The sequence below is a fragment of the Annulohypoxylon maeteangense genome, assembly GCF_022496945.1.
Source record: "Annulohypoxylon maeteangense strain CBS 123835 unplaced genomic scaffold GGS22scaffold_10, whole genome shotgun sequence".
Taxonomy (NCBI): Eukaryota; Fungi; Ascomycota; class Sordariomycetes; order Xylariales; family Hypoxylaceae; genus Annulohypoxylon; species Annulohypoxylon maeteangense.
The window spans coordinates 182,431-209,280 of record NW_025953257.1 but is presented as its reverse complement, the minus strand read 5'-3'; the positions used below and the strand labels follow the sequence as shown (position 1 = coordinate 209,280).

The window sequence follows — 26,850 nt, the reverse complement described above, 5'->3', positions numbered from 1 at the left end:
CTTGTACCTATACTGATACCTAGTAGGCAGTGTAGGACTCGTGTGGTGTAGATGAGGAAATGGAGTTAGTCAGGATCAAACCTAGATATAGCGCTAGCAGCTACTAGATACTGCATAGGTAGTTGCAACTAGGAAAGTCCCCAGGCTGACAGGATGACGGAAGATATTTGCCAAGGTACTGTAAGAATGAGACATTCGAATGTTACATATTCAGGATACGCGTCAGGCTTTTTCCCACCCATTTCGAAATTCAACGGACTAGAGACTCCTTAGGTGCATGTAAGCGGCGCGGCGCCGTGCCGTCAGCTTCATTCCCGAAGCCTTATCTCTCGCCATCCGAGCTCGCCATGCCATAGATTCGATATGATTAGATACGATGTGTCGTATTGCGAGGTGTACTTCTAGAACACAGTCAGCGTCTCACACAAGTCAACCCCGCCTTGGGGACCTGGGAAGATGGTGGAAAGAGTGGAAGGATGCTGTTAGAGCTAACAAGGTCAAGGATTATCTAATAATCTAACGTGAATAGGTGAAGCTGATTGTCTTTTTAACCTTAAAGGCTTAAATCAAGATTTGTAATATGAGAAAGATCCATGGAATATCAACTAGTAAATGCATGGATTCGTCAGGTCCTAGGGAGGAACCAACGACCATAGCTATCATCCCGGTCCTGGGACGAGAACTTCTGTAGCGCGAACATCCCCACGTGGAGTACGGGATTTTTTAAACTTATTACAAGCCTTTAAGGCTTTAAGCCCCGGTATGTAAGACATGTATTGCTTAGCTTATACGGCCCGTCGCCGGGGACTTGTCACCCACAAGGGTCCGATTATGGCACAGTTTCTAGCAAGATCCACTGGTTAGCTTCGGTGTGACTTTGTGTAGCACGACGGAGTTAAGGATTATGAGGTGGGGCTGACCACCAGGAGCTGGTGGTGGTGGTGGGTGCTGATGATAGTGGCGGGATGGTAGCACGGGTGTTCTAGACTTAAGCTCCCTTAACCTGGTAGCCTATCGTCAAACGCCAAGCTGAATCGCTACCCTCCATCCACACAGCATTGAATGTCTAACCGGGCGTTACCAGAATAGAATAACCCGGATAACCCTATTGGAAGCATAGCATATCGAGTCGGGTTTTATAACTATATGAAGGATTTTAGTTAATTAATGATTCCCGTTGCTTATTTAAACTAGGTAGGTACCTAGGACCTAGTTACTAGGTATGATTTCGATTCGGATGTTTTCCGTGAACCGGGATTTAAAATAATCCCTTAAAATATTACCTACCTATACATTTTTTTTAAAAAAAAAATCAAACCTGTGCGCTTAAGAACGAAACTAACTCTTCTTAATAATTAAAGAAATAGGTATTTCAAAATAATACATAGCAATAGCCCAACCAACTAAATAGCTACCTAACCTTGAACAAACTACTGCGAGATAGGTATCCTTTACTACGCCACGTTCTTAGCCGACGCTATATCTTCTTCGGTTCAATTTCCTTTCATAGACTCTATGATGCCACGAGCATTCGCGAATTCAAATTCAGCTAGTGTTTCATCCCAAAGTCTCTCCGTAATCTGCTGCCCCTCTGATGTATACAGTAAAGTGGGAAACCTAGAGAGAAATGACAGGTTAGCAAACAGAAACGATTATGAGGAATGGTTTATGCAAATACTTACGGATGGATCTGCCAACTCATAATAAATCCTCCATGAGAGTCCTTGCCCTTGCTCACGACTGCGTCTACGTAGGTAGAGGCACCATGCTTCTTGTTTCTACCAGTCAGAGACGCGAAGATTGACAGCCCTACGCGCTGTCCGCCAGTGACGTCACGCCCAAGCTCAGTACCTTTGACGAATCCTGGATCTGCTAGGTTCACGATTACATCGTCGGCCGATACGTAATCAACAAGCTTCCAGAGGAACAGGTGCATCAAGAGCTTGGATGAGCAATACTGATCATTGGGATCCCAGTATTTAGGATTGTCGAATGAAGGCAGAAGAGGGGATTCATCGCGATTTGGGAACTTGGCGACAAGGGTGAGTGCCGCACTGACCATCGTGAGCCGCCCGGGCGTTCCAGGTGGAGACTTGCTCTTCAGGGCGGGTAACAAGAGAACAGCAAGTAAAGCAGTCGACAAGTAATTAATCTGGACTGTCTCTTCGTGTCCAGTACTCGAGACTGTTCCGAACTCGAGTTTACTCACACCAGCATTAAGAATAACCATATCAAGGCGAGGTAGCTGGGTGTTTACCCGTCCAACAAATTCCTGAATTGAATCATAGGAACTCATATCAAGCTTCCAGACATTGATAGTTGCTTTCGGGTATCTTGACCGGAGTTTCGCAGCAGCAGCCTCCCCCTTTGAGGTAGAGCGCACCGCAAGTATGAGAGTACCGAGTTTGAATGAGAGTAGTTGAGTGGCGGCCTCAAGTCCGAGACCAGTATTTCCTCCTGTGATGATGGCAACTTTTTCTGAGAGATTTGTGCTAGGGGGCGGATATTGAGGCTTGGTTCGGAATTGATTCCGAAAAAATTGATTAGGAAAGAATGGGACAGTTGAAGGCGGTAATTCTTTTGAGGTAGGCATCTTGGACGACAGGTATTAATTACTTCGTCGGAAACAGTTGAAAGTGAGACAACAAACTTGGATAGATGAGTTGCAACTTTCAAGCTTGACTGACGATATTCCTTATATTTTTTATATCTATCTATTTATTCTCTAGGAACCTACAAAGCATTGATGTGACCTAAGAATTGACACATTCGGGACCATGGGTTATGCAAGACATTGGAGGCCATCGGTGTTGATATTGTATGCTGAATCGGGACTAACCTCGTATCACCACAACTATTCTTTGATGGGTAATGCGTAAATTGGACGGCATAGAAACTATCACGCCTTGCTAGTGGCCTTAGCTTTCTAATAAGTACATCATAAAGTCGCATTTAAATTCCCACAATATAAAGATTGAGATGCCGTGTGAGGTTCCAATTTAAGAACAAGCCTTCAAAACATCTCCCCTGAATCTAATTGGTTAAAGCCTCTCACTGCATTCCTCAAAGAGCATATACTAAGCTTAACTCGAACTTCGATTGGCTACGTTCTATGTGAATTCTAGTGGATACTTGAATGCCCAGCCTGTAAGGAGCCGGCTCATAGAAGCTATCCCCTAAACGGAATACAATGTGTTGGTGCAGCTGTGCAGATATTCGTAATCCCGAGCTATTCCTGAATTGGTAAATAATCTCACCCCGGGAACATAATGCGATCCGACAAGCGAAGCCCCAACCTTCATTCTCCATCTTCTCTTCAACTGTTTGCCCATTCCCGTTCCCGTAAACAATATCGGCTCAGCGTGCCCACGCCTCTGCCTTCACTGATCCTCTGCGAAGCCTGTAGCCACGTGTTGATGATGCCAGCTGCGACTCCTAAGCGCTCAGGCATGGTCTAGATCTATGCACGCCGACTCAGTACCAGGTATCCAAACTGAATCAGACGAAATGGCCACCACACAGGTATCAGGTGAGTAGATGCACATGCCTTGTATCCTGTCCCTCCTATCCCGCATATTCTAAACCGAGCCTCACATCAAATTTGCAGGGATGCCTTTTGTGGTGTCGACTAGCTTAGACAAGCCCGACCCCAATCTACGCAAGTTCATTAGGAAGCATGTTATGATGGGAAAGAATCGGGGCAAAACTCGGCCGACAAAGAAAAGGGAGAAGAAAGCATTGGAGCTGGACTTAAGCGAGGTAGCAGACCCCACGATACATCTAACGAAGCCACCAGCTGCAAGCAATTCCTCCTTAGTCGTAACTCGCCTTCCAATCCCACCTAAAGTTGGCTCGGAGCTGTCTACCGTCCACTTTGCCGATGATGTAGATCTCTCCACCGTTGCGGTCGTCCTACGATGTAAGCTAAATTTACCGCTTAGAGGCTCTTTAGAATAATCGCCTAACGTGAGGCTAGTTTCTTCCATCGCAAAACAAGCTTTGTTCCCTTTAGAAACGTGCATATCCTTTGACCAGGGTGACAAAAAGCAATGGATTGAGCCATTAGCTTTCGACGCAGCCTACCTCCACACCATGATTTTTACGACGCACGACTATTTCAATTTGCTTTTGCAACGCGCACCTGGCGGAGAGACATCGACTCACTTTTTCAAGACGATCCAGATTCTTCGTGAGAGGCTATTGTATGAAGGAGATGGCCGTTCCAAAGTTTCAATTCTCACCGCCTCCGTGGTTTTGGCTCTTGCGGGTCATGCGCTCCTTATGAACGAATACGTCTCCGCTAGGCATCATTTGGAGGGCCTTCGTAAGATTATTGACCTAAGAGGAGGTTTAACTACTTTCAAGGGGAGTTCAAAACTTCTAATAGAAATACTTAGGTATGAATTGATCTAAACTATGGTAATTCCCTATTTCGAAGGCTAATTAGTTGTTTCAGATGCGATCTTGGAATGTCATTATACACTGGGTTGAAACCCCTATTCTCAGACATATTGCTCTCCTCGGGACCTTCTCTGTTATATCCGGAGCCTCTCCCGACAAGCTCCTATTGCAAAATAAATAATTTACTCGAGGGTATAACTGACGAACTTGTTACAACATGGACAGTTATGGAAGGATTCTGTTCCTTGATCAACCTCGCCGCAAAATCTAAAACTCGTATACCAAAAGAAATGTTCCTAGACGCCATGGCATCGGTTATGTATCGTCTCCTCTATATGGAATTTGCCGCCGACTCGACCAACGAATTACTCCGCCTCGCTTTGTTGGCCTTCTCTTCGAGTGTATTCTTGCAGTGGAAGTACATGAGGATGTCATATCCTCATTTCTCTGCTCTATACAAAGATTGCCTTATGAAGACGGCGGTGTCGGATATACCACCCCAGCTTCGGCTCTGGCTTCTCATGGTGGGAGGCGTGTCGGTGTTTACAAGAGCCGATGAAGAGTGGCTGAGACCTTGGCTGCGCGCTATCATGAATTTGTGCGATATTGAGTTATGGACCGAAATGCAGGACATTCTAGATTCTTTCATGTGGATCGGATTAGTTCACGATGAACTCGGCAAGGAAGTATTCGACTCTGCGTCTCTGCTTACAATAACATTATAGAACAAAAATGTTGTTTTCTAGAAGACGGCAAATTCCGTTAATTATTCCCGGTGTATGGCTATAAGTGACTAACAGCCAATCAACGTCCAGAACATATTTCTCGAATAGGAAATCAGCTCCACGCAATCATTCAGTCCTGACCCTAGGACCCATAACCAATGAGAATTTAAGGTACCTGAGGTACCTAGTAGCCTAGCTCCACTGCTAGCTGTACTGCTGCTGCAGTGCTGAAGGATTACCCCCACCTTTTGGATAGGGCTTAGCTTGGGCACTTTTATTGCTTGTTTTCCCCTAACTAATACTAAGTTCACGGTACTCAAGCTTGGCTATAATTGACAAGCGAGAAGTCATCGTGAGGCGTGTAAGACGACATTCCTTGTTTTAACCAGACTAGGTACGCACATCCGTAATGACTGACAAAGCTAACATTCAGTCCGCGTCAATCATCAGGGAATCTTATTAGAAGCCAAGGCAACTAGAAAAGCTCGTCAATCTGACCGAGCACGCTAACTTAGACCATTTACTGATCCTGAGTAGACACAAGAATCAATTAATTATGCGGTGATGACCCCGAGTAAATAAGCAAAGATTCATCACGTGGTCGGACATTGCGGAACTGACAGTCAGACATCTAAAATCAAGGTTATATTTCACCATTCCAATAAGGATTAGAAGCTTTTGTTTTAGCATTTGCCACAGTTATCCAACTTAGAACCTCCCTCAGCACACACACCACGAGATATCCCTTGTCTACCTAGGTACCAATTACTCTTGAATCCTCTAGTCAGTCGATAGTGGAAGATGTTTTCCAATCTCCATCTACCCCTTAATCCCATTGACAAGGTCAATCAACCCCCTGTGTCCTATCTCCAGGTCCAAGATGGCCTCATCATCTGCTCGGGGCTTTGCTGGACGACCGCGTACATCCTTTACATCCGGCAAGCCTACCGCGATAAGTCTTATGGCATGCCCCTTGTTTGCCTGTACGTGCCCCTTCCTTCATCTGATAACATGGGACTCACACATGAGTGGGGCTTGATAGGTGCGCCAACATAGCCTGGGAGTTCCTTTTTGGGGCCGCCATCCCGGAGTCTGCTGCCCAAGTCGTCTCGTTCTTCCCATGGTTCGTCATCGACATCGGTATCGTGTACACAACATGGAAGTTCGGACGCGAGCAGTGGAAGCATGCCCCTCTCGTGGCACGAAATCTTGGCTGGATCTTGCTAGGTGGCATCGCCGGGATGCTGGTCATGTTTTGGGCTTTTCTCAAAACGTACGACAACCGCTATGAGGCCGGTTTCTACCTCGCCTGGACGGACCAGATAATCGTGAGCACCACGTCAGTGGCGCAGTTGATGTCTAGGAACAATACTTCCGGCCATTCGTGGGGTATCTGGTAAGTGTATCGCGTCATCCACTACGATAGTCACCCACGGCTAAACAGATGTTCAGGTTTACTCGGTGGATTGGATCCGTTTTTGCGGAGTTAATCTTCGTCTGGAGATATTGGAACTATCCTGAAAGTTATCCGGTAGCTGCTACGCATTTCACCATTTTCTTATTTGTTTTGACGGAGGTGGCGGACTTGACCTATCCGTTCGTCTATGCGTCTTTAGAGAAAAAGGAGAAGAAGAAGTTGAAGTAATTGGCATAGCTCAATGGCATACCCCCCTAGACCAGTGTAATATAGATACAGATACCAAAATTGTAACTTTATTTGAAAACTACCTTTGATGCATCAATGCGTTCTTTTCATATAGTAATTTGATTCTCTGAAGATGGAAATGGGTACCTATTCACTTGACTGAAATTTTCTATGCCAGGAACTTCAGATATCAGTCGTTTTTTCCTTCATCGCGCGAAACCCTGGCTCTTCCCCCTCCTAACCTAATACACCCGCATCCGTTTCACTCAACGTATATGGCATTGTATAGTACCTACCTATGTACGGTCTATCCGGACGTAAACAAACTCATCATCCGATACTACCTCCTAGTCACGCCTTAGCAATAAAGTTCCAGTCCATTAGCTCCAGACCTAGTTAGCGAATCGCGAGATTATCAATAATTCGATGACCAGATATAGGTAACTTTCGAGATAAGGAGGCAACTAAGAACGCATTTACCCCTGAAAACTAGGTACCTAAATAGTATAAGGCAAGTTTTATTGAACGATTCAATTTAATTCAAATTCAAATACGGAAGGTGCATAATGATATGCTGCTAACAATTCTAAGTATGATACAATCTATCTCCTGACCTCTGTCAAACACAACGTGGTCGCCGGTCCCATTATCATTGGCAATATTGGAACAGGCCCCTGAACAAAGGAAAAAAACAAGATATGTTTATCTAGTAGCTCGTCTGCTTGATGTCATCGGCAAGCTTTTCGGCAAGAGTGTCTGGTTCATGTTAGTCTTGGATAGGAGTTGAGTGTCACCATTGGAGTACTCACAAACTTGGATCTGAGGAGCTGGTCCTGTAGTTGAAATGTAGTGTCAGCAGACTATCCTTGAAAGTTTGCAGATCAGTTAGATCAATGTAGATAAAACTTACCAGGTGGTAGGAATGGGAAAGATGAAGCGTCGATCACTCTTACTATGGTGTTGTCAGTAACCAGGTAATCTTAGGTAAGGATTTACTTGGGGTGGAAACTCACAGTTCTTAATTCCATATACCTTGCCGTGGCTATCGACGACAGCCTCAGGATCGGAAGCGCTGCCCATCTTGCACGTGGCGAATCCATGGGAGAATGGACGGACGGTTTCAGTGAGGTAGGCCATGATCTGCTCGTCAGTCTGCACGGTTGGACCGGGGAAGAACTCGCCGCCAATCATGATCGGTGCCATAGCGGAGGATTGCAGGATCTGGCGCACGCGCTTGAATGCAGTGAGCAGCAGATCGATGTCGGCCTGTGCAGTGAAGATGTTGGGGTTGATGAGTGGGGCGTCGCTCATGCGAGCGGAAGCGATTGATACATTGCCCCTGGATTGCGGCGCAATAACCGATGCAAGCATGCTACCGTAGTTTGCCCCGAGTACCGAACCTACGCCGCCAATGGATGTGCTTGAGACGGTTGCAGGGAGCACGTTGTATTGCAGCTCGGGCCAGTCTGCAGGGAGTGCAGATAATTCTAGAAGAAATCCATCTGTTAGTTGATGTTGGTGCAAGTGTTAGATAATAGGGGTTTGTCGCATACGCTCAATTACTTCAGCGGAGTAGTTTGCTCTGAACTCGGCCGGTGCTTTCTCCATTCCAATGTAGTCACCTCCGTTGTTTGAGAGCGGGCCAGTTCCATGGTTATTCCATTCGGCAATAGCATCGTCTAAGACAGCTCCTCCCATTGACGAGGAAGTGACTACGTTGACCTGGTAAGAAAGCGGCACCGTAATATGATCAATCAGATTTTGACCAACACCCGGAAGGTCTTTCACGACGGGGATGTTGAACTGTTCGAGCAGTGCTTTAGGACCAACACCGGACACCATTAGAAGCTGTGGCGATTGGAAGACTCCAGCGGAGAGGACAAGCTCCTTCGTAGTGGTAAGGGTGTAAGTCTGTCCTTTTGATGTAACCTCTACGCCTACCGCTGCATCCCCGTTAAAGATGATGCGCTCAGCGAAGGTTCCGTTCAAGATGGTAAGATTAGGCCGACTCATAACTGGGCGTAGATATCCAGCCTGTGCAGAGGAACGGATACCAGTAGATTGGGTGATAGCAGTCATCTGCCACGAGTGTCCTAGAAGATTGCCGTCGATGAAACCTTGGGCCTGAGATAGTCCAATAGATGCAAGCCCCTTAGCAACCCAAGTACTCCAGCTTTGAGCGAATGAAGGGAACGTGACGTCAATTCCACCTCCAGTTGATGTGTCATCAGCATTGTAAACAGGAGTAGCATTGGCCAAACGAGTGTCAGGCTTCGGGGGAGAGAAGTTCATGGTTTTCTTGTAGTATTTGACCATGTTGTCGTATGTGTACGACTCATCGCCTACAAGGTCGGCCCAATACTGATGAGTACCCTTCGACGTACGGCCGTACGCCATAAAGTTTATATCACTGCAACCACCCAACTGTGCATGAAGGTCAGTTTATGAGATGAACTTTGTTGTAAAGGAGCTAACTTACAGCTTTTGCTCGATAATAAGATACGGGAATGTTACCCAACGCCTGCATGATATTTGGTTAGTCAAAGGCTTTGGGACGGGAGTGAAAGGGGACATACAGGTTGAGGAATAGTTGTGAAGTTCCATTCAAGATCAGTCTCGGCACCCGCAAATTGAGGAGCGTACGCAGGAACTTGAGTTACGTTTCCCACAACGTCTTCAGGGAATGTGCCAGCCTCGACAACAGCAACTGTCACACCTGAGTCCTCAGTGAGACGGTTTGCCAATACTAGACCAGCAGTACCCCCACCAACAATGACATAGTCAAAGGTTTGGTTAAGGGCTCTGTTGATAACAGCAGCTAGGACGGAGTTGCCTTGGTTCAGGAGGCCAGTTGCCAAAAGCAACGAGCTAGGGCGGAGAATATACATGATCTATTTATTATTATTAAAATAAGTATGATAATGAAGGACGAAGAAAGGACAAAGGGATAAATTCGATCTTTATGAGGTTGGTATAGTCTCCGTGGTATGACTCTTGAACTGGTGATGTGATGGTTGTCTAGTCACAGCGAGGTGATGTTCTTATATACTAAAATCGACATGCTACGCCACTCTATAGACCTCTTGAGGAGGCATATGGGAGATCAAGACTTGTTACTATCAAGAGCGAAGGGGGTAAGACGTCGAGGCCGTTACCTAAGCCCAGATCAGCCCCAAGTTTACCTTGCGTGTATGACCACGTTTTTTCAGGGATATGAGGGTCAGAAACACGCATTAGACTAATTTCTACCCTTGCAAGGATGCTACAGTATCTACAAAGGATTGTCTCTAGAATATACCAAGCCAACACACTATAGCTACCTACCTAGTGGGGGAAATTCGAAGTCCTTGTTGAAAGACATTGCTATGTACAACGGTGGTGATCCTGCTGAGTCGTGAGGCACGGCTTTGGTGTATTCTAGTGGTTAATAGTTGTCCTATTTTAGGTCACACTGGCCTGAGCGGCTGACAGTTGAGCTCCTAAGCCCGATGACCTGGACGGTTCACCCCGTTTATGGCTAGCATTTCGGACCTGCATCGATTCCATTCCTGCAGTTAACCGGTCTCTTGGCACCCACTGTGCAACCATTCTGCAGGTACCAACGTCACGCGAGTTATGTAAACCACACCTTTTCGGTGCTATTGTGCCTCTATTTTGAAGAACTCGGGATACCCGGTTATGACTACCTATGGACACATTCGAGATATCATCTTCTATTTTTGTCAACAAAATTCAGTCTGGATGCTTATAGAGGCGACGAGAATAGGTAACCTCATGACCTTATGGAGAACTCGCCTCGCTTTGATAGAAGTCCTTAGATAGGTGCCTAGGTGGTTTTGGAAGTCATACAGTGTACATCTAAAAAAATCACATATGCCTACCTATAGAGAGAAATACCATTTTTCGCTAATGATGAGTACCCGATCATGGTCTAGGAGTAAATTCACATGAAAGAAATGCGTCATCACTAAGTACTTAGGTACTTAGGTATAGTTTGAGATTACATTCCGTTCAGTCTCAAACCGTTCTCGAGTTAGTCTTCATCGGGTTTATTAGTTATAATTTCTAGACATTGCCGGCACACCATTGCGAGTCTTCAACTTATCTGATGTGAATTTTGATCTAGTAAGGTATTTCAAATCTACTCTAGTTCGAGACCTTTATGTGTCTCAGTGTGATGTACACTGCCCCTATGACCACTTTATGTTGAGACGATGACCCTTGATATCAGCATTAAACCACTCTATTATCTCAATGCGTTCCTGACACGTCCGAGAGCCCTCTAGAACTTCGCTATCGATAATGGCTACAACGGTGTCATGAAGCTGTTGTTGGGCTAGATTCTTACCGATGCAAGCTCGTGAGCCAACACCAAATGGAATCATGCTCTTTTCCATCCCAGGGCGCCGCAACCCGCGGTCAGTTCCGTCATCCAACCACCTTTCAGGGCGAAAGGAGAAAGGTTCAGGGAAAACATCCGGATCGTGGTGCAGATTGTATGCAGCACAGCCGACAATAGTGCCAGGCGGGAGCAGCGTGTCACCAACCCGCAGCCCTGAACTGGGCACGATGCGGGTCATTCTTGTCGGATTAGCCATACCGAGGCGCAATCCCTCCTTGACGACGGCGCGCAGAAATCGCATATCTTGCGGTTTATCTGCGCGCACTTCACACAGTAGCCGGCTACGTGCCGCACCGTTCTGTACAAGATGGAACAGTATTGTGGCTAGCATTACGGCGGTCGAGTCAGCGCCTGCGAATACGACCGCTTGAGACTGTGCTGCAGCTTCCATTTGCGAGATCTTTGCTTGTGAAAGAAGTCTTTCGTGATAAAAGCCTCCATTTGGTTTCTCAGAAGCCTTCTCTCCTGTCGTCGTGCTCTCCAGAACGCGGTTAGTGAATCGGTCGAGCTTGGCAAACGACTCGGTGACCTCATCGTTAGTGCTCAAACGTTGAGAGGCAGCGTATAAGAATTGGAAGATACGGTGAGGTAGGAGCGAAAAACGGGAGAAAGCCACAATGGCAAAGATAAAGGAGTTTGCGCTAAGTTTAAGCGACTGGCGTTCTTTTAGAGGTAGATGCGCATTTTCCTGTAGTCCTCCGTACCGCTGGCCAAGCAAATAGCCAGTTACGACGTCAATGGAAAGTCTTGCACACATGTCCATCAGGTCTGCCCCAATTCCGGCCTCCTTGGACTTTCGAAGCTGATCCACGAACTCAGCTATACAACCACCAATAACGCCTTCAGGTCCACTTTCAGCTCGGAGCTGTGCTGGTGAGAAAAGAGGCGCGACAGCCTTGGCGCGGACATCGCGATACTCTCTATCGAGTGACGAAAAGATAGACACAATAGGCCCGAGATTGAAATTCTTGTATCGGTCGTCTTTCGGAAATCCACCCCCCTTAACGTATATCTCGGCGATGGCTTCGCTATCTGAGATAGAAACGGAATTTGGCGCAACTCGGAGGACTTTTGTCTTGTATTTGTTGTGTTGGTGTCGAAGTACCGTCGCCTCTATTCCGAGATAGCAAATAGTGTGCAGATATAGGGAGCTGAATCTAGCTAGAAAGGGACCTGGGACACGACTCAGGGAATGGAAGAACAGGCGGTGCAAAATGGCACCCAAGAATAAAATAATCGCAGCCAAAGGGATTGGTGACCACATCTTGGCGCCTATTCAAATGAAAATGTACTTTGTCTTACATATGCTGTGTCGGCGCGGTGGGATAAGGTTAAACCTGAGGCTCTAATACCTCCTTCATCGGGATCTTCCGGTCTAGTCTTTGACGCAACAATTAAGCCATATCATTCCACTTCATTTTTCGTCCTAAGTTCTTCATTTTTGGCCAAGTGTGGTGACTGGGGCTCGTATTTGGGTAACTAGAAAGCCGCCCCGTTTGCATACTCGGGGCCAAGGAGGATTACTCGGGCCTTCGGTAAGCCTGCCCCATCGCTTATCACAGGCGTCGTTATTTACCTACTCTCGTTAACTAATACTTAGCTTGAGCCAGCAATACCTACTAATTGATTTGCGATATTGAAAGGCCCCCATCAATATCCCTGCCGGAGATCCGAACATGACATCCACTACGAATGGAGTGAATGGCCACAAGGCCTCTCAGCCTCAGAGCCTCATCCAGACTCTAAACGGTATACAGGCCGAATCATTCAATAATGATGGCGAAAGAATCGAGGCTGTTTTAGCAGCATATGCTCTCGTATCTCGTCTCGAGACGCCATGGGATTTTGTCGCGAGGACATGCATGGGCCAGGTACCACTCAACCCCTATTTTTCTTGGCGCCAGTAGCTAACAATGCAATCAGCCAGCACTTGGGGCTGCCTTGAAGACCGCAAAGGATCTAAAGCTATATGATAAGTGGCATGAGCTCGGCGATGGTGAAATGACATGCGAGCAGCTGTCAGAGTTGGTGTCTTGCGACTCTGCTCTCCTCTGTAAGTGGCCCATAGATACACCCAAAGGAAGATTCGGGGGCTAATAGAGAGAATTAGTTCGCATTCTCCGTCATTTGGCAGCGAACCGCGTACTTGAAGAGACCTCAATAGGCGTTTTCAAGCCGACCAAGTTGTCTATATCTTTTACCGTTCCGGTCTTTGGCGAATGGATCAACCATCTGTAAGTTACCTCAAGATGAAATAAGCTCGCTTACTAAGAAATTCTGATTAGCTACGATGCAACAACACCATGTTTTTTTAAGATGCCTGAATTCCTGGCCCAAAATGGCTACAAGAATCCTGTTGATCCTAACAATGGCGTCTTCCAGGCGGCCAAAGGCTGGAAAGGTGACATGTTTGACTACTACAAGTCTCACCCTGTCGAGGGCGCATCGTTTGACCATGTAATGGGAGGAGGTACCAATCCATATCTGTCAAAAACTCGTTCTTTCGATATCTCTAACACTGAATCTAGTGATGGCGAACCAAGCTGGATGGCTAGAGATATTCCCGCATAACAAGCTCTTAGAGACAGCAGACGCTCACTCACCCCTCGTGGTAGATGTGGGAGGCAATATCGGCCACGATATAGAGCGATTTCGCCAAGAACACCCAGAAACAGCCAGCCGGCTATACTTAGAGGATCTCCCGGACGTCATTAAGCGCACCAAGTGCCCAGACGATGTTAACAAGATAGGCTATGACTTCTTCACACCCCAACCCATCAAAGGTAAGACCCCATTATACGTATCAGTAAGATAGCAGACCACTGATTGGCTTTTCGGCCACAGGAGCGCGTGCGTATTACATGCATGGTGTGCTACACGACTGGTCCGAGGAGCCAGCACGGAAGATTCTAGAGATGCAGAAGGAGGCAATGAAGCCAGGATACAGCACTCTTCTCATCCATGACCACATCGCCCCTGAGACCTTGGCCCACCCGCACACTACGGCCTATGATCTGACCATGATGGTGATGGTGGCTGGTGTAGAGCGGCGAGAGGTACACTGGCGCGCTTTGTTGAAGTCTGCTGGTTATAAACTTGTGCGTATTTGGAGATCTCCGCTCGCCGTGCAGGGTGTCATTGAGGCCGAGCTTGATCAATAGAATGTGGTATTGCTTATTCTTCATATATAGAACTCTTTGATCTAGACAAGCTGGGAATTTGAAAATTAGTACCTATTACCGTTGGCACCGCGTTTCGCGTCATTTTCGCGTATCTGGCTAAGGCCTGCATTTAGCCCTAAAAGGTGGTGTGAGACTCAACTAAAATAGTGATCTATCTGCTAAGATTTAGTGGATACAGCCGCTATCGCCTTCGCGAGCTTGCCACTAGAAAAAAACGCCCTACGGTGAGATAAGATTTCAAACAGGTTCATACGCGCGAGGTGTGCAGAATTTCTAGCCGACCTAAGCACGTCAACACGGATGAATTACTGCATCGGGCGTTGGGTACCCATTTCTAGGTACCTAGTACTCAAAAGAATTGGGTAGAATTGAAAGTTGATATTGAGTGCGACTCGCGACGTAAGAGGTTCTACCATGAGGAAAAAAGCGGTTGTATTTTTTGTGTTGCAATTTACTGTAGTCAGGCACTAAGAACTGCCTCCAAGCTCTAGGGCTGTATTTAAGCGACCACCACTCCCTGTTATAAGCAAAACAGCCAATTAGAGCTCTAGCTACTAAAAATGTGCGTCACGCTAAACAGAGACACGATAGTGATCTGTGCGCTAAATTCCAGTGGACAACCGCTACAATTCATGCCTTCTTGGGAAGTCTACTTCGTAGCCACCGAAGAAAAACGCGACATAGTAGCCTGTATGGATGAGAAACATTTCAATTTACACGGCTTTGGCGCATGGTCCAAAAATTTGGACCAAACCTTTGTAAATCTACCTGACTTTATTTCTTTAGGGCAACTTAGCCATGAAGAGCGAATAAAATACGACTATGGCAATGCTATCAATTTATCCTACAAGCCTTAACTATAAACAGAACCGTCCATATTCATTTGAAGATAGTACATCTAAAAACGTGGTGTTACATATAATTCAGGGGTCATGTACACTTGCAGACTCAGACCTTTCTTTGTAGAATCTTCTTTCCTTCCAAGGCCGATGAAAGTGAAGATACCAGGGTTCTCTTCCAGCTTTCTGTGGGTACTACAGAGTTATGTTAGTTTAAAATCATCAAATAGACGGAATATGGTCCTTACAAGACAGTTTCTGCTCGTTCTTCTACCGACTTTCCTCCATCATGCCAATTGTACTTAGTCAGCCATGCATCCAATCCACGCGCGATCACCTTGTCATTAGGTGCGGCACGAGCCGGGTAGAAATAGACTTTGGGAATCGGGTACGGCTTATCGGGAGAGAGCGAAAAGTAAATAGCCGTAGGCTTTGTCTTGAAAGCTGCGCGTCGGCGGGGATCTACTTGAGTGTGCTTCCAATCTTCGGTAGTGTAAGTAGACGGGCTCGAAAGCGTCATCAGGTCCCGAAACATCTCCTTGTCGCTTTCGAGATCAGGAATCTTTCCACCTAGCGTATAGTAGTCCCATACCTCCTCGAAGTCGTCACCGAGGTAGCGCATGTAGATCTTCAGACGGGCCTTACCCGCCTTGACGAAGTCAGTCGACAGACCACGTGCTCCGCCTGCGAGTTCAGGCTTGGCCGCCACATAGTCCTCGATCAACTTCAATGCAAGCAGGATGTTGGGGTGTGAGCCGATATCTGGAATCTGCCTGATTCCCAGGCTAAGAGCTTGCCAGCGGGTGAAGCCCTTGGCTTCGGATACGAAGCATGGCGGGAAGTAACTCTTGGCCATGATAGGAAGATATCCCGGAGCTAGGTCCAAGATCTTCGGGTTGATATCGAAGCCCATGATTATGTTCGTCTGGTACCCTGCTGCAGCCACTAAAGCTTTTTGTTCGCTTTCGGGTGCATGAGAGTATACGAACCATTGCGCAAGGGCACGATGCTGATCGACGCGCCAAAGTTAGCAACGTGCAAGCTAAATCAATAGAGGAAAAACTTTCAGAATGCATACCCAGTTATCGTCAAATAAGGGTGTCTTTTTGGAAAGTGATTCAATCACATTTTCGGTAGTCTTAGTGGTTAGAGGGGCGCTGTGGTTTCCAGGGCGAAGTTGCGTGAGATCAACTACGAACCGTACGCCCGCACTCTTAGTCGACTCCTTAAATTCGAAGCTGTATTCAAACGGGCTACCGTCCCAGCCCACAGCAGTTCTAAGAGCATTGCCACCGGGTTTACCCCCCAATGTTGGACAGATAGTCTCTCGGAAGTAATTGAGAAATTGGCGCTTCGCCTCGTCGGGATATCCTGCCTCCTGAAGCATTCGGGAGAGATCCTGACCACTAGTGCGCCACCAGTATGTTGAATCCGCTTCAGCAATCGTGATATCAGTCTCCTTCTCCTTCTCCACTAATGGGAGGACTGGGGATTGGACCGCGGCAGTCATCTTCACGGATGTTACAACGTCGTTCAAAAGATATTATCGTCTTCCACGTATATCCAAGTATGAAATTTCGTATTCTACACAATAAATTAGTGGCTATCGGTTTCAATTTTAGGAGGGATTGTTGATTTTAGAGGTAAACCTCTTACCTCCACCTTACATAAGCACGTCATCGCTAATGACACCCAGCATGGAGTCAAGCAGACCATTGACCTTTACTCAGCTACCTGAAAGAGCCAATCATGTCGCCCACCGAGAAACTCGACGATGTTTTGCGTAACACCATCTTTAGATTTGAGGCTGGGAGCCGAGTTGTTAATTCATAAGCTTCGATGTTTGATCGATGTTATGGACCGGGTAGTGCCACCCAAGCGTAATCCTGACTGACCCCGAGTAACTTAGCAGCAGCTAGCCACAGCACAAATTAGAACTTCCAAGCACACGCCTTTAATCGCTTGGTATTTACCCGAACTGATTGTGGCATAGGCAAGTTTTGACTTGCTCACTAAAGGCCATGGTGACTAATCCAGTAATCCCCAAGCCCCCACCGGCGCTCCGGATACCAGATTCCGCATATACAGTAGACGTTAGGGTTATAGATACGTAAGCAACGCTGTTGTTGACTAGAATGATAGAGAATTTTGAGCTAACACAATGCCAGCGGGACCCTCCTCCATCTTAATCCATCCCTTTTTTGGCAACCTCCAATTGACGGCTTTACTGGGCTTCACGCTCCGATATACTGTTTCTTGGTTTCGCATGGCAACCAACACGTAATATTTGATCTAGGCGTTCGGACAGACTGGGGAAACTATGCACCCAAGATAGTTTCCATTATCAAGGCTACGACGACTGTCACTCTGGGCTCGGATGTACCCTCCATATTAGATGAAGATACTAGCGGTCTCGACATCCGCAGCGCCGACATTGGTGCTGTTATCTGGTCTCACAATCATTTTGATCATGTCGGGGATGTGTCCCGGTTCCCACCTACCACTGACCTAGTCGTCGGACCCGGTGTTCAAAACGCTTCATGGCCCGGTTGGCCGTCGAATCCTGATGGGGCCGTACTAGACAGCGACGCAGAGGGCCGCGTAGTTCGCGAGATCTCTTTCGAGGCAGGGCTCAAGATTGGTCGTTTCGATGCCGTGGACTTCTTTGGCGATGGGTCATTCTATCTCTTAGACGCACCAGGACATGCAGTCGGTCATCTGTGTGCACTCGCGCGAACAACAGCCGTCGAGCCGACATTCGTATTCATGGGCGCGGATGCCTGTCACCATCCAGGCCTTCTTCGACCCAGTAATTACCTACCATTACCTACCGGAAACGCCTTGAACGGAGTATTGACGGGTCCATCACAATGTCCGGGAGAACTTCTTCAACAATTGACGCGCTCCGATGAGCCATTCTTCACGGTAGCGCCCCGGATGTTTCCCGACCACGACGCAGCCACAGATACAGTCCGGAAAATCCAGGAACTTGACGCAGCTGACAATTGTCTTGTCCTAATTGCTCATGACCTTTCTTTACGGGATAGGATCCCGTTGTTCCCAAAGACCATCAATGATTGGAAAGAGAGTCAGGTGAAGACGGAAACGCGCTGGCTTTTCTGCAACGATTTCATGCCCGCCCTGCACCATCATGAAAATAAACGAGGTGCCGAAGAGGGATCAGTCAGTCAAGCGAGCTTGAAGTGTAATTATATAAATATAAAAGATTAGGAGAGGATTGTATGTCTATTATCGTCAATAGTTATTCCGTCAGTCATTTAATGCGAGATTTAGAATTGTTAATTTTTGTAAAACCACGATTTAAAATCAACGTTTACGTAATTGATCTAGATGACGTAACTACTGACTCAGCATCCATTGAGCTCGATTATGTAAATGTTACGTAATATAATGCTTAGTCATTTTGGCGAAGCCCTGGGACTTCGGATTTTCCGAGTTATGTAATCCGGTTCTTCCATCCACTAAACGCGAAATTGTTCAAGGTTGCAATTTGTTTATTTCCCATCAACATTGAAATGCGACACGCTGAATCAATCAAATGAACTTATAATTCGATTTAAAACGCGTTGAGAAATTTTATATTCTACTTATATCTAACATGATATGAAATAACTATATAATTAGGTACCTGGTATCCCTTCTAGAATTTAGAATCAGCAAGGCAAGGAGATCAATCGAGCAGATCGAAATATCCGTCCTAGTCTAAGATAAAACCCGCGCACTCCTCAATAAACCCGTTCAATCACTCAAACCAACATGTTGACACAAGAACTCATATCCTTCGGCCACGATTCCCGCGAGGAATTCGTTGCTCTGATGCTCTGGGTATAGGTCAAAAAGGTGCGGAACATCTTCCACAATCCTCAGTTGAGCCTCCGTTCCCGTTGCCTGCAGTGCCTGCCACGTGCGCTCGGCCTGCTGCCATGGGACTAGGTCGTCCTCTCGGGGATGAATGAGAAACGTTGGCGTGGTGTATCTACCCGCTCGTGCTTGCGCTAGCGGGCTGACGGCCTTGATAAGCTCAGTTGCTGGAATCTGCGGCTCTATTCGGTTATTCTTGTCAAGCCCGCCTAGAATCGTATGAAGTGTGCGGCCATGCCAATTCATGTATAGGGCCAGTCGACTGCGAGGATCGGTAGGCGCCAACCAGCCACCTAATGCTCGTTTTGTAGGAGGAGGGTTATAACCAACAATGGCATGGTCGGAAATACCTGTCCAAACCTGGTCATCTAATTCGTACGATGTGGCTCCATTCATGACCCTTGAGCCGGCAGGGACGTTAGGCTCGATCCAGAACGAATCTTCATAATCTGACGGGCTGTAAAACGCCAAAATAGCCGACGGAGGTTTAATTTCACGGGCTAAAGATGTCCAAGCTAGAGACATAGCTAGATGTCCTCCACTTGACCAGCCCACAGCCACAACTCTTTCTGCGTCAATATGAACATCACGCCTTGAAAGCGTGAGCTTCGGGAGAACCGTACGAATCCATAATAATGCATCGGCAGCATCAGACATAGGGCCATTGGGAAGCGTTACTTCAGGGCAGAGTCGATAATCGATACTGATGGGAAGGAAGCCGCTTTGTATGAGCGTACTCGTCTGCTTCGGCCGAATGTCGTTCCTTGACAACATGACATGGCCACCACCATGAATCATCAATGCTAGTAAATCTTGTTAGCACTACATTTCAGTTATTCATCGGATATTCCGCGTTCTCACCTACAGGAAGAGTTCGTCCAGAATCGACTACCTCTGGAGGATAGTAGATATCTGCCTGGAGTTCTACCCCATCTACTTGCTTGAAGGCAACGGTCTCTCTCAGTGGTAATCCACCATTGGGTAGGCCACCGGTCGTCTTAGCATCAACAGCGTACGGGGAAGCCGTGATAACCTTTAAGATATGGGATTCGGAAGCCGGCGTATCACTCCAGTCCACCCAATTAAATCCAGCGGCATTCAATTCCTTCTCCCATAGTGTCTCGCGAGCCAGGGCGTGTTTACGACCATCACTAAATAACCACCAGCCTTCTAGAAGACCGAACACCAGATCGAACCAAAATAGGTTACGCGTTAGCTCTACCAGACACAGAATTCCGTCTGGGCTTAGCATCTTGCGGATATTGGTAGTCGAGTTTACCAAACTCTTGGTCGCATGTATGCAATTGGTTGAGATGATGATATCATAGGCGCCTAGGAATTGCGGGTTCGGGTCTTTCTCGATATCAACCACAGTATACCGCATGAAAGGCCATTTCGCAAACTTCCGTCGAGCCGCCGCAACAAGTGAAGACGAAAGATCGGTGAATGTGTACGAAAACTTGTACTCGGGACCGAGCGCAGCTAACTTCTCAACAACGTCTTTCGTTGTGCCTCCAGTACCAGCACCAAGCTCGAGGATTCTCAATTCGCGGCCACCTTTAAAGCGCTTTAGTACAGATGTTAGGTATTGGGAAAGAAGAAGAGTTCCGGTCTTAAACATGGGTGCGTTCGTGTAGACATCTGCAAGAAGAGCGCGTGCATCAGAAGTCCCAAATATTAATGAAATGGGATCGGCGGCCCCAGTGAGGCAATCAGCCAATTTGTGGGCTGTTGCATACAGAAGCTTCGTCTCGGAGGTATGCTTTGGGAACAACTTTAGCATTTGCTCATGAAGAGGAAGAGTGGGTACCATTTGAATCGATTTCTCGGTGCGACGAAGCACTCCGTCTTGCCCCTTTTTCAAAAGACCGGCATCTTCCAGAATCTTATACAATTGAGGGACAACCTTGTTGTGTTTTGGATCAAACCGAATCATGGGCACCTCATCTCTGGGGTTCAAGTCTGGTACCACACAGCCCAGAGAAGCGAAAGCTGCTAGAACATATTGGACGACGAGTTCCGATTGAAGGGGGAAAACATCTGTGTTGAAGTTCTTGAACCCAGTTGTTTCTGCGTGTTGATCATATGAGGGTTTTGCTTCAACGAAACATTCGCGGCTCGCAATTGCAAGATTCTCTCCAATCTTATCTGCGTCATACTGACTTACAGAGTCCGATATACTATTGAGGAGCTTCTCAGCGGTGTTATGCTTTACACCTGGCTTTTCAACAGGGGGCTGAGACTTGATGGTCTTTTCAACTGGTTGGATGAAGCGAGCAACGTCGAGTACATCAGTACATTCTTGAAATTGTGCCTGCGTAATCTTAACCTGGAATCGGCTCTGGATTTCCACCAAAACCTCAGTGACTAATAACGAATCGATACCGAGGTCATCCAAGCTCGACGAAGGCTCAATTTCCTCCACCGGAATCTCTATTATAGCACTGAACATCTCGCGTACTTGTCGGACAATATCAGGAGTTTGGGTCACTTCCTCTACGGACTGCTGGATTCCAAGGGATTGAAGATTTGATGCCAATGAAGACTGCGTGTGTGAGAAATATCCATGCTTAGCAGGCAGCTTCTCTTCCTCGTATTCTGTTAACGGGGTATAACCCTTCTGATATTCCGAATCTGCATCGTCGCTATCACTGTCGCTAATTTGTGGGCTTATCGCAGTAGGGCCAAGGATAATGTTGGTGTTGGGTGCGCTCTTGTTGTTGAGTCTGCTGAGGCTTCTCGACAAAGATCTGAAAGGGACACTCCTGAAGGTCGCGCCCATGATGGCCACGACTAATTCCTTAGATGCAGCATCACAAACGAAAATATCGTTTGCTATGACGGAATTTGACGTTGCTTCATAGCGGGTGTAAACAGTCCATGAACGAGAATGAACCCTGTTTGACATGAAGGAGGCGGAGAAAATAACTTCTTCGACTGCAGTACACATGAAAACTTCGTCGTCCTTTCGTGGAGACAAGCAGTTAACATGGATTCCTGCAACTTGAAGGAAGTTGTCAAGGGAAATTGGGTCGCAGATGCCGGCGTCCATACCAAGTGGCTGATCGGTCGGAACCGTGACTAAGCCGACCGCCTCGTTGTCCACTGCTGACAAATTTTGGACGCCGCGATAATAACTCGCATACTCGACGACGTCAGAGAATAGTTTATACACCATTGCGCCACTCACTCCAGTCGCCGAGGGCAACTTCCTAATCCGATCCGTACCGGAACTTCGAGCGAGCCTTCGCAACAATTTTAATCGACTCTCTGCCACAGCATCATCTACTGGAATATAACTTATAACTCCTTGGGCGTGCTCGGTTTCATTGCCTCCCGCATCTCCATGCATAGATGATCGGCTAAAGAGCGCAAAATTCCAAGACCCTCGTGCAACATTGCGAAGACGCATAAACACGGGAATTCCGGCACCAAGTCCAAGAGGTGCCGACATTGTCAAACCTTCGACATGAGGTATCGCATTAGTCGCATAGACTGTGTCGAGTAGCATAGTAGCACATCTAACAGCCAGTTCGACATACATGGATGCCGGACAAAGGCTTTGGCCCGTGACCGCGTGGCCTTGGCCAGCTAGTTGGAAGATAACATTGGAGGTATCAACCGAGAATAAATGCTCTCCCTTCGCACCGCTCTTTAAGATACTTACAAGACCTGATGCCTTGGAGGTGGCATTTGGATTTTCGCTAACTCCGACTTTTGTCCGAGGTTTGTATTCGATCCAGTGACTCGTCTTGTCAAACTGATAAGGCGGGAGGTTTATTCTCATGTAGCGGCTACTGGGGGACTGGTGGAAAGCCCAGTGTTGCGTCGCTGACCCTGCCTTCCAGAGCTGGCATGTAGCATTTGCCAGGTTAGCCGTCGCACCAACGCTTCCTAATTCCGTAGGTATGAAGATGTCCGACCTATCAGCCTTAGGGATTATACGGCGTGCCATAGGAACTATGGGAGAAGCTGAGCCAGCTTCTAACCATATAGCAGAGGGGAGACGAGCAGATATCCTTTCAATCGCATCCGCGAAGTATACCGGCTGTCGGGTATGTTTTACCACCTCGTCCGCGGTGAAGAGCGACCAGTTACCACCGGCAGAACAAGTTTCGACGTGAATACGAGGGGTTCGTATACTGATTGACTCGGCCAACCCCCTCAAATCGGATAATATACCATCAGCAACATAAGAATGGTATGCATGGGTGTTTTGAAGTCGAGTTTTCTTGAAGGACGAACATTCCTCCTCAACTCTGTCGATTGATCGTGTATCTCCAGCGAGGACAAAGCTGCGGGGACCGTTATAACAAGCGATATCCACACGATAGTCATCCATCGCGTTTAACCGCTGTACTACGGCTTCAATCTCTGCCTTGTCGCATTCAACCGACAACATCGCTCCGCTCTCTGTATTCCAGCTATCCCGTATGATACGGGCTCTACCAGAAATGAGGCGGAAGGTGTCTTCCAACGAAATTGATCCAGCTATGCAGAGCGCTGTGAGCTGTCCAAAACTGTGCCCTATCACAGTGTCCACCTCGAGTCCGGAATCAATCCACGACTTGGCGCTCGATACTTGTAACGACAAAAGCATACAATGAAGAGTAACGATATCTTCAATATCTTCCCCTTGGAAAATCCCGGGGAATATGCTTGGAAGGCCAAGTGCATGGCATACTGCATTGCATTCATTCTGGAAACCGTTAGCGCCCGCTCAACCGTTAAAGGTCTTTAGTATAAGATTATAACTCACCAAATTATTTCTAAAGATATCACAATTATCGTATAGGTCCTTCGAAATAGTAACATTCCTACCGGTCTGGCCACCGAAGCATAGCACTACCGGATACTTGTTCGTGCGTGTCACCATACTACCGCTCGTGGTGAAACTATCCAGGCCAGACAACAAGCCCTGCATATCGGATGCAGTAAATGCTATCCGGTTGTCAAATGCTGAATTATGGCTTCGAGCTATGTTATATGCGATACTCCCAAGCGACGCTTCAGTCCGCGGCAAGTATGCCTTCAGTGCATCCACATACAACTGGAGATTGCTTGAAGATTTGGCAGAGATGAGGATTGGATAGACGGTGGAAGATGCCTGATCTTTAATCCCCGATGTTGAATCTAAGGGACCCTCTGAATGCGCGCGAATTAGCATCGCAGCATTGCTACCTGCAGCTCCATAATTGTTTACTAGCGCCACATGTTTTTGGGATGTCCACGGTTGTGTCGCCTTTGGCACTATAATCCTGTTTGAAGAAGATGCCTTGATGCGTGGATTGAGCGATACGAAGTTGGCCTGTTTCGGGATCATCTTGTGCTGTATCATCAGAAGTGTCTTAATAACCGCGGCGACACCGGAAGCTGCTTCTGTATGGCCAATAGAGTCCTTGACGGAGCCCAAGAATAAGTCACTATCCCGCAATGGTCCTGTGAGCGCCATGCGAACACTCTCATACTCAATAGGGTCTCCAACCGGAGTGCCTGTGCCGTGTGCTTCGACATAAGTAACATCCGCAGGTTTTATCCGTGCAGTCGTAAGCACACGTTCATACAACGAACTCTGAGACCGGGAGTCTGGGACTGTAATTGGACTACAGTTGGAGCCTTGGTTAACTGCCGAAGCTGCGATCACTCCCAACACAGTATCGCCATCTACCACTGCTCGCGAGAGCGGCTTCAAGACGAGAATTCCGGCGCCTTCACCGCGACAGTATCCACCAGCCATTGTGTCAAAAGCTCTAGAGGAACCGTTGGAATTTAAGAAAGATGCCCCAGCGAGATTCTGGTGCAGAGTAGGGCTTGTTATGACATTAACTCCTCCGGCCAGCGCCATAGAACATTCCCCTCCAAGAAGTGCCTAGGAAGCTGCGTTAGTGTATGTTCCTGTTAATTCACTACACACCGTCAACTTACCTTGCATGCTGTGTGTATAGCTACAGCAGACGATGAGCAAGCCGTATCGAATGTAATAGATGGCCCGGTCCATCCATAAAAATGGCTAATGCGACCACTAATGAACGCCCTCAACATTCCTGTGGCTGCGAATGCGTTCGCGTTCTCGGATTCGATGTTGTCCTCGTAATCAACGGAACCCACGCCAAGATAGCAGCCTATATCTGTTACTCTAGAGCTCGTTTCCTTGACGCAATATCCCGACGATTCAAGCGCTTCATACGCAACCTGCAACGCCAACCGCTGTTGTGGATCCATAGACTTGGCTTCGCGACCGGATATGCCGAAGAATCTGTGGTCGAAAGCATCAGGACGGCGAAGAAAATTACCCCAGTACTCGGTCAACTTGGGCTCACGAGCAATTTCGGCTGGGTTGAATCGCTCAAGTGGCATAGTACTAAGTGCGGTTTTTCCGGCTTGAATGATCTCCCAGAACTCCTCTAGAGTGTCGGCTTGGGGGAATCGGCATGCCATTCCTACGACGGCGATCTCTTCAATCGCATTCCCGTCGTCATGGTTGTATTTGCTGGTCGAGAGGGAGCGGGGAATGCAAGACTTGGTTCCGAGGGATACAAATGTTGCCTTGTCAGGGATAAGATCACCCAAGGTCAACTTGACGGTTTGGAACCAGTGAGCTCGCTTGCAAAGGATCAATTGAATGGCAATCTCGTGAAGGGCACCAGTCTTGATTATACTACCATCTGCTGTGGATCTCAGGGGCAATCTCAAACTTCCAGCATCGGGAAGCCTAAGGTCGCTGTTTGCGTTGCAGAGCTTAACAAGTTTATTGGCAGCTTCGATATGTCTCGAGTGGTGATAGCACCCGTCAAGACCAACTGATGTAGTTGCTATTCTAGATTCGCGCAGACGTGCGCAGAATGCTTCTTCGCTACCCTTCGGTAGCGTGACGGTAAGGCTCTTGTCATCTGTAATACAGGATATATATGCCTAGTGCATCAAGTTAGCAATCAAATATCTAGGTAAGTATCAAGTAGTACCATCTTACTTCAGGGATGCTATCTAGGCATGTTTCCAAATAGGTTCTGTCGGCTGCCGTTTTCCAATGGATGGAGATTGCCGTCGCCCTATCTTGAGCGACATGCGATGCCTCTTCCGCATCGACAACAGCACCTATGCATGCCGCTAATCGAATCGCATTAGATACGTTCCGTTCAAAATCGGACCAATCGTTTGCCGAAGAAAGAGCCGCTGCCGAAAGGAATCCAATGCAGAATCCTTGAGCCGCTTCAAAGTCCGATAAACTCTCTTGAGTACCTGGATTTTCGATAGATCGGATAAAATCGATGACGTGAGATACAACTGTCAAGGGAGCCAGGTGGGTATTGGTGAGACTCTTCGAGTCTAGACCCTTCTCTCCCGTTGCGAAATCGTGAAGTTCTTTGAGACTATCTGCGCCATGAAAGCCTTCGGAGCCATAGTCCTGCTCCAGTAAGGCCCATAGTGATGGCAGTTCGAGAAGACTCTTGACAAGGAATTCGAGGTTCGAGTTCTGTAACAAGTCGGATTGGAGACTAGCAAGACTGTCTTGTGTCCAGTGTGTGGCTTGAGGTCCAAATAATGCCACCACAAACTCCCGCGTATGCCTTCTAGGCGAGGCGCTAAATTGAGTCATCGTCTACTCTTGTCCGAAAGTACGTTGAGTACTTGGGTATTGATTGCAGTGGTTGAGATAATGTTTTATTTACAGTTACAATCTCGAAAACTACACGGATATAGAGGCCATTTACGAGACGTTATTCAACTTGATCTATTACCTTGAGTTATGAAAAGCCAAGAGACTAACCTCATT

At 47.3% G+C, this 26,850-nt stretch overlaps 9 protein-coding genes across 9 annotated transcripts; 4 read left to right on the top strand and 5 right to left on the bottom strand.

The window, feature by feature from the left end:
* Window positions 1–1,322: 1,322 nt before the first annotated feature.
* On the bottom strand, window positions 1,323–2,644 carry GGS22DRAFT_164842 (NAD(P)-binding protein). Its single transcript, XM_047961594.1, has 2 exons — window positions 1,683–2,644; window positions 1,323–1,617 (listed from the first exon to the last, which is right to left on the bottom strand). Exons 1-2 carry the CDS (start codon window positions 2,591–2,593, stop codon window positions 1,494–1,496), a joined length of 1,035 nt encoding a protein of 344 aa, XP_047817926.1. The 5' UTR covers window positions 2,594–2,644; the 3' UTR covers window positions 1,323–1,493.
* An 863-nt stretch (window positions 2,645–3,507) lies between these two features.
* Window positions 3,508–5,126, top strand: GGS22DRAFT_189221 (uncharacterized protein; the record flags this gene model as incomplete). Its single annotated transcript, XM_047964814.1, has 4 exons — window positions 3,508–3,529; window positions 3,608–3,919; window positions 3,977–4,397; window positions 4,457–5,126. The coding sequence occupies 4 exons, from the start codon at window positions 3,508–3,510 to the stop codon at window positions 5,124–5,126; spliced, it is 1,425 nt and encodes a 474-aa protein (XP_047817925.1).
* Window positions 5,127–5,527: 401 nt separating this feature from the next.
* On the top strand, window positions 5,528–6,803 carry GGS22DRAFT_19057 (uncharacterized protein). The gene is made up of 3 exons (XM_047964995.1): window positions 5,528–6,109; window positions 6,169–6,522; window positions 6,579–6,803. The coding sequence occupies exons 1-3, from the start codon at window positions 5,928–5,930 to the stop codon at window positions 6,769–6,771; spliced, it is 729 nt and encodes a 242-aa protein (XP_047817924.1). The 5' UTR covers window positions 5,528–5,927; the 3' UTR covers window positions 6,772–6,803.
* Window positions 6,804–7,466: 663 nt separating this feature from the next.
* On the bottom strand, window positions 7,467–10,132 carry GGS22DRAFT_194702 (GMC oxidoreductase; the record flags this gene model as incomplete). Its single annotated transcript, XM_047965539.1, has 8 exons — window positions 7,467–7,527; window positions 7,581–7,604; window positions 7,682–7,723; window positions 7,785–8,258; window positions 8,325–9,195; window positions 9,251–9,292; window positions 9,348–9,604; window positions 10,096–10,132. The coding sequence occupies 8 exons, from the start codon at window positions 10,130–10,132 to the stop codon at window positions 7,478–7,480; spliced, it is 1,797 nt and encodes a 598-aa protein (XP_047817923.1). The 3' UTR covers window positions 7,467–7,477.
* Window positions 10,133–10,915: 783 nt separating this feature from the next.
* GGS22DRAFT_194700 (cytochrome P450) lies at window positions 10,916–12,924 on the bottom strand. The gene has a single exon (XM_047965538.1). The coding sequence runs from the start codon at window positions 12,435–12,437 to the stop codon at window positions 10,962–10,964; it is 1,476 nt and encodes a 491-aa protein (XP_047817922.1). The 5' UTR covers window positions 12,438–12,924; the 3' UTR covers window positions 10,916–10,961.
* On the top strand, window positions 12,192–14,334 carry GGS22DRAFT_194694 (S-adenosyl-L-methionine-dependent methyltransferase; the record flags this gene model as incomplete). Its single annotated transcript, XM_047965537.1, has 6 exons — window positions 12,192–13,044; window positions 13,097–13,226; window positions 13,308–13,407; window positions 13,459–13,643; window positions 13,702–13,956; window positions 14,018–14,334. Exons 1-6 carry the CDS (start codon window positions 12,850–12,852, stop codon window positions 14,332–14,334), a joined length of 1,182 nt encoding a protein of 393 aa, XP_047817921.1. The 5' UTR covers window positions 12,192–12,849.
* Window positions 14,335–15,253: 919 nt separating this feature from the next.
* Window positions 15,254–16,704, bottom strand: GGS22DRAFT_189216 (aromatic prenyltransferase; the record flags this gene model as incomplete). The annotated part of the gene is made up of 3 exons (XM_047964813.1): window positions 15,254–15,389; window positions 15,443–16,203; window positions 16,273–16,704. The coding sequence occupies 3 exons, from the start codon at window positions 16,702–16,704 to the stop codon at window positions 15,254–15,256; spliced, it is 1,329 nt and encodes a 442-aa protein (XP_047817920.1).
* Window positions 16,705–17,215: 511 nt separating this feature from the next.
* On the top strand, window positions 17,216–18,866 carry GGS22DRAFT_180171 (beta-lactamase-like protein; the record flags this gene model as incomplete). The annotated part of the gene is made up of 3 exons (XM_047963739.1): window positions 17,216–17,304; window positions 17,363–18,377; window positions 18,840–18,866. The coding sequence occupies 3 exons, from the start codon at window positions 17,216–17,218 to the stop codon at window positions 18,864–18,866; spliced, it is 1,131 nt and encodes a 376-aa protein (XP_047817919.1).
* An 87-nt stretch (window positions 18,867–18,953) lies between these two features.
* Window positions 18,954–26,673, bottom strand: GGS22DRAFT_180170 (ketoacyl-synt-domain-containing protein; the record flags this gene model as incomplete). Its single annotated transcript, XM_047963738.1, has 6 exons — window positions 18,954–19,753; window positions 19,938–23,643; window positions 23,836–24,405; window positions 24,526–24,945; window positions 25,002–25,988; window positions 26,047–26,673. 6 exons carry the CDS (start codon window positions 26,671–26,673, stop codon window positions 18,954–18,956), a joined length of 7,110 nt encoding a protein of 2,369 aa, XP_047817918.1.
* Window positions 26,674–26,850: the final 177 nt, after the last annotated feature.

Coding starts and splice junctions, on each gene's coding strand:
- GGS22DRAFT_19057 (XM_047964995.1), top strand. CDS start 5,928: ATGTTTTCCAATCTCCATCTACCCCTTAATCCCATTGACAAGGTCAAT. Junction 6,110..6,168: donor GGCATGCCCCTTGTTTGCCT/GTACGTGCCCCT, acceptor GGGGCTTGATAG/GTGCGCCAACATAGCCTGGG. Junction 6,523..6,578: donor GGCCATTCGTGGGGTATCTG/GTAAGTGTATCG, acceptor ACAGATGTTCAG/GTTTACTCGGTGGATTGGAT.
- GGS22DRAFT_164842 (XM_047961594.1), bottom strand. CDS start 2,593: ATGCCTACCTCAAAAGAATTACCGCCTTCAACTGTCCCATTCTTTCCT. Junction 1,618..1,682: donor ATGAGTTGGCAGATCCATCC/GTAAGTATTTGC, acceptor ATTTCTCTCTAG/GTTTCCCACTTTACTGTATA.
- GGS22DRAFT_194700 (XM_047965538.1), bottom strand. CDS start 12,437: ATGTGGTCACCAATCCCTTTGGCTGCGATTATTTTATTCTTGGGTGCC.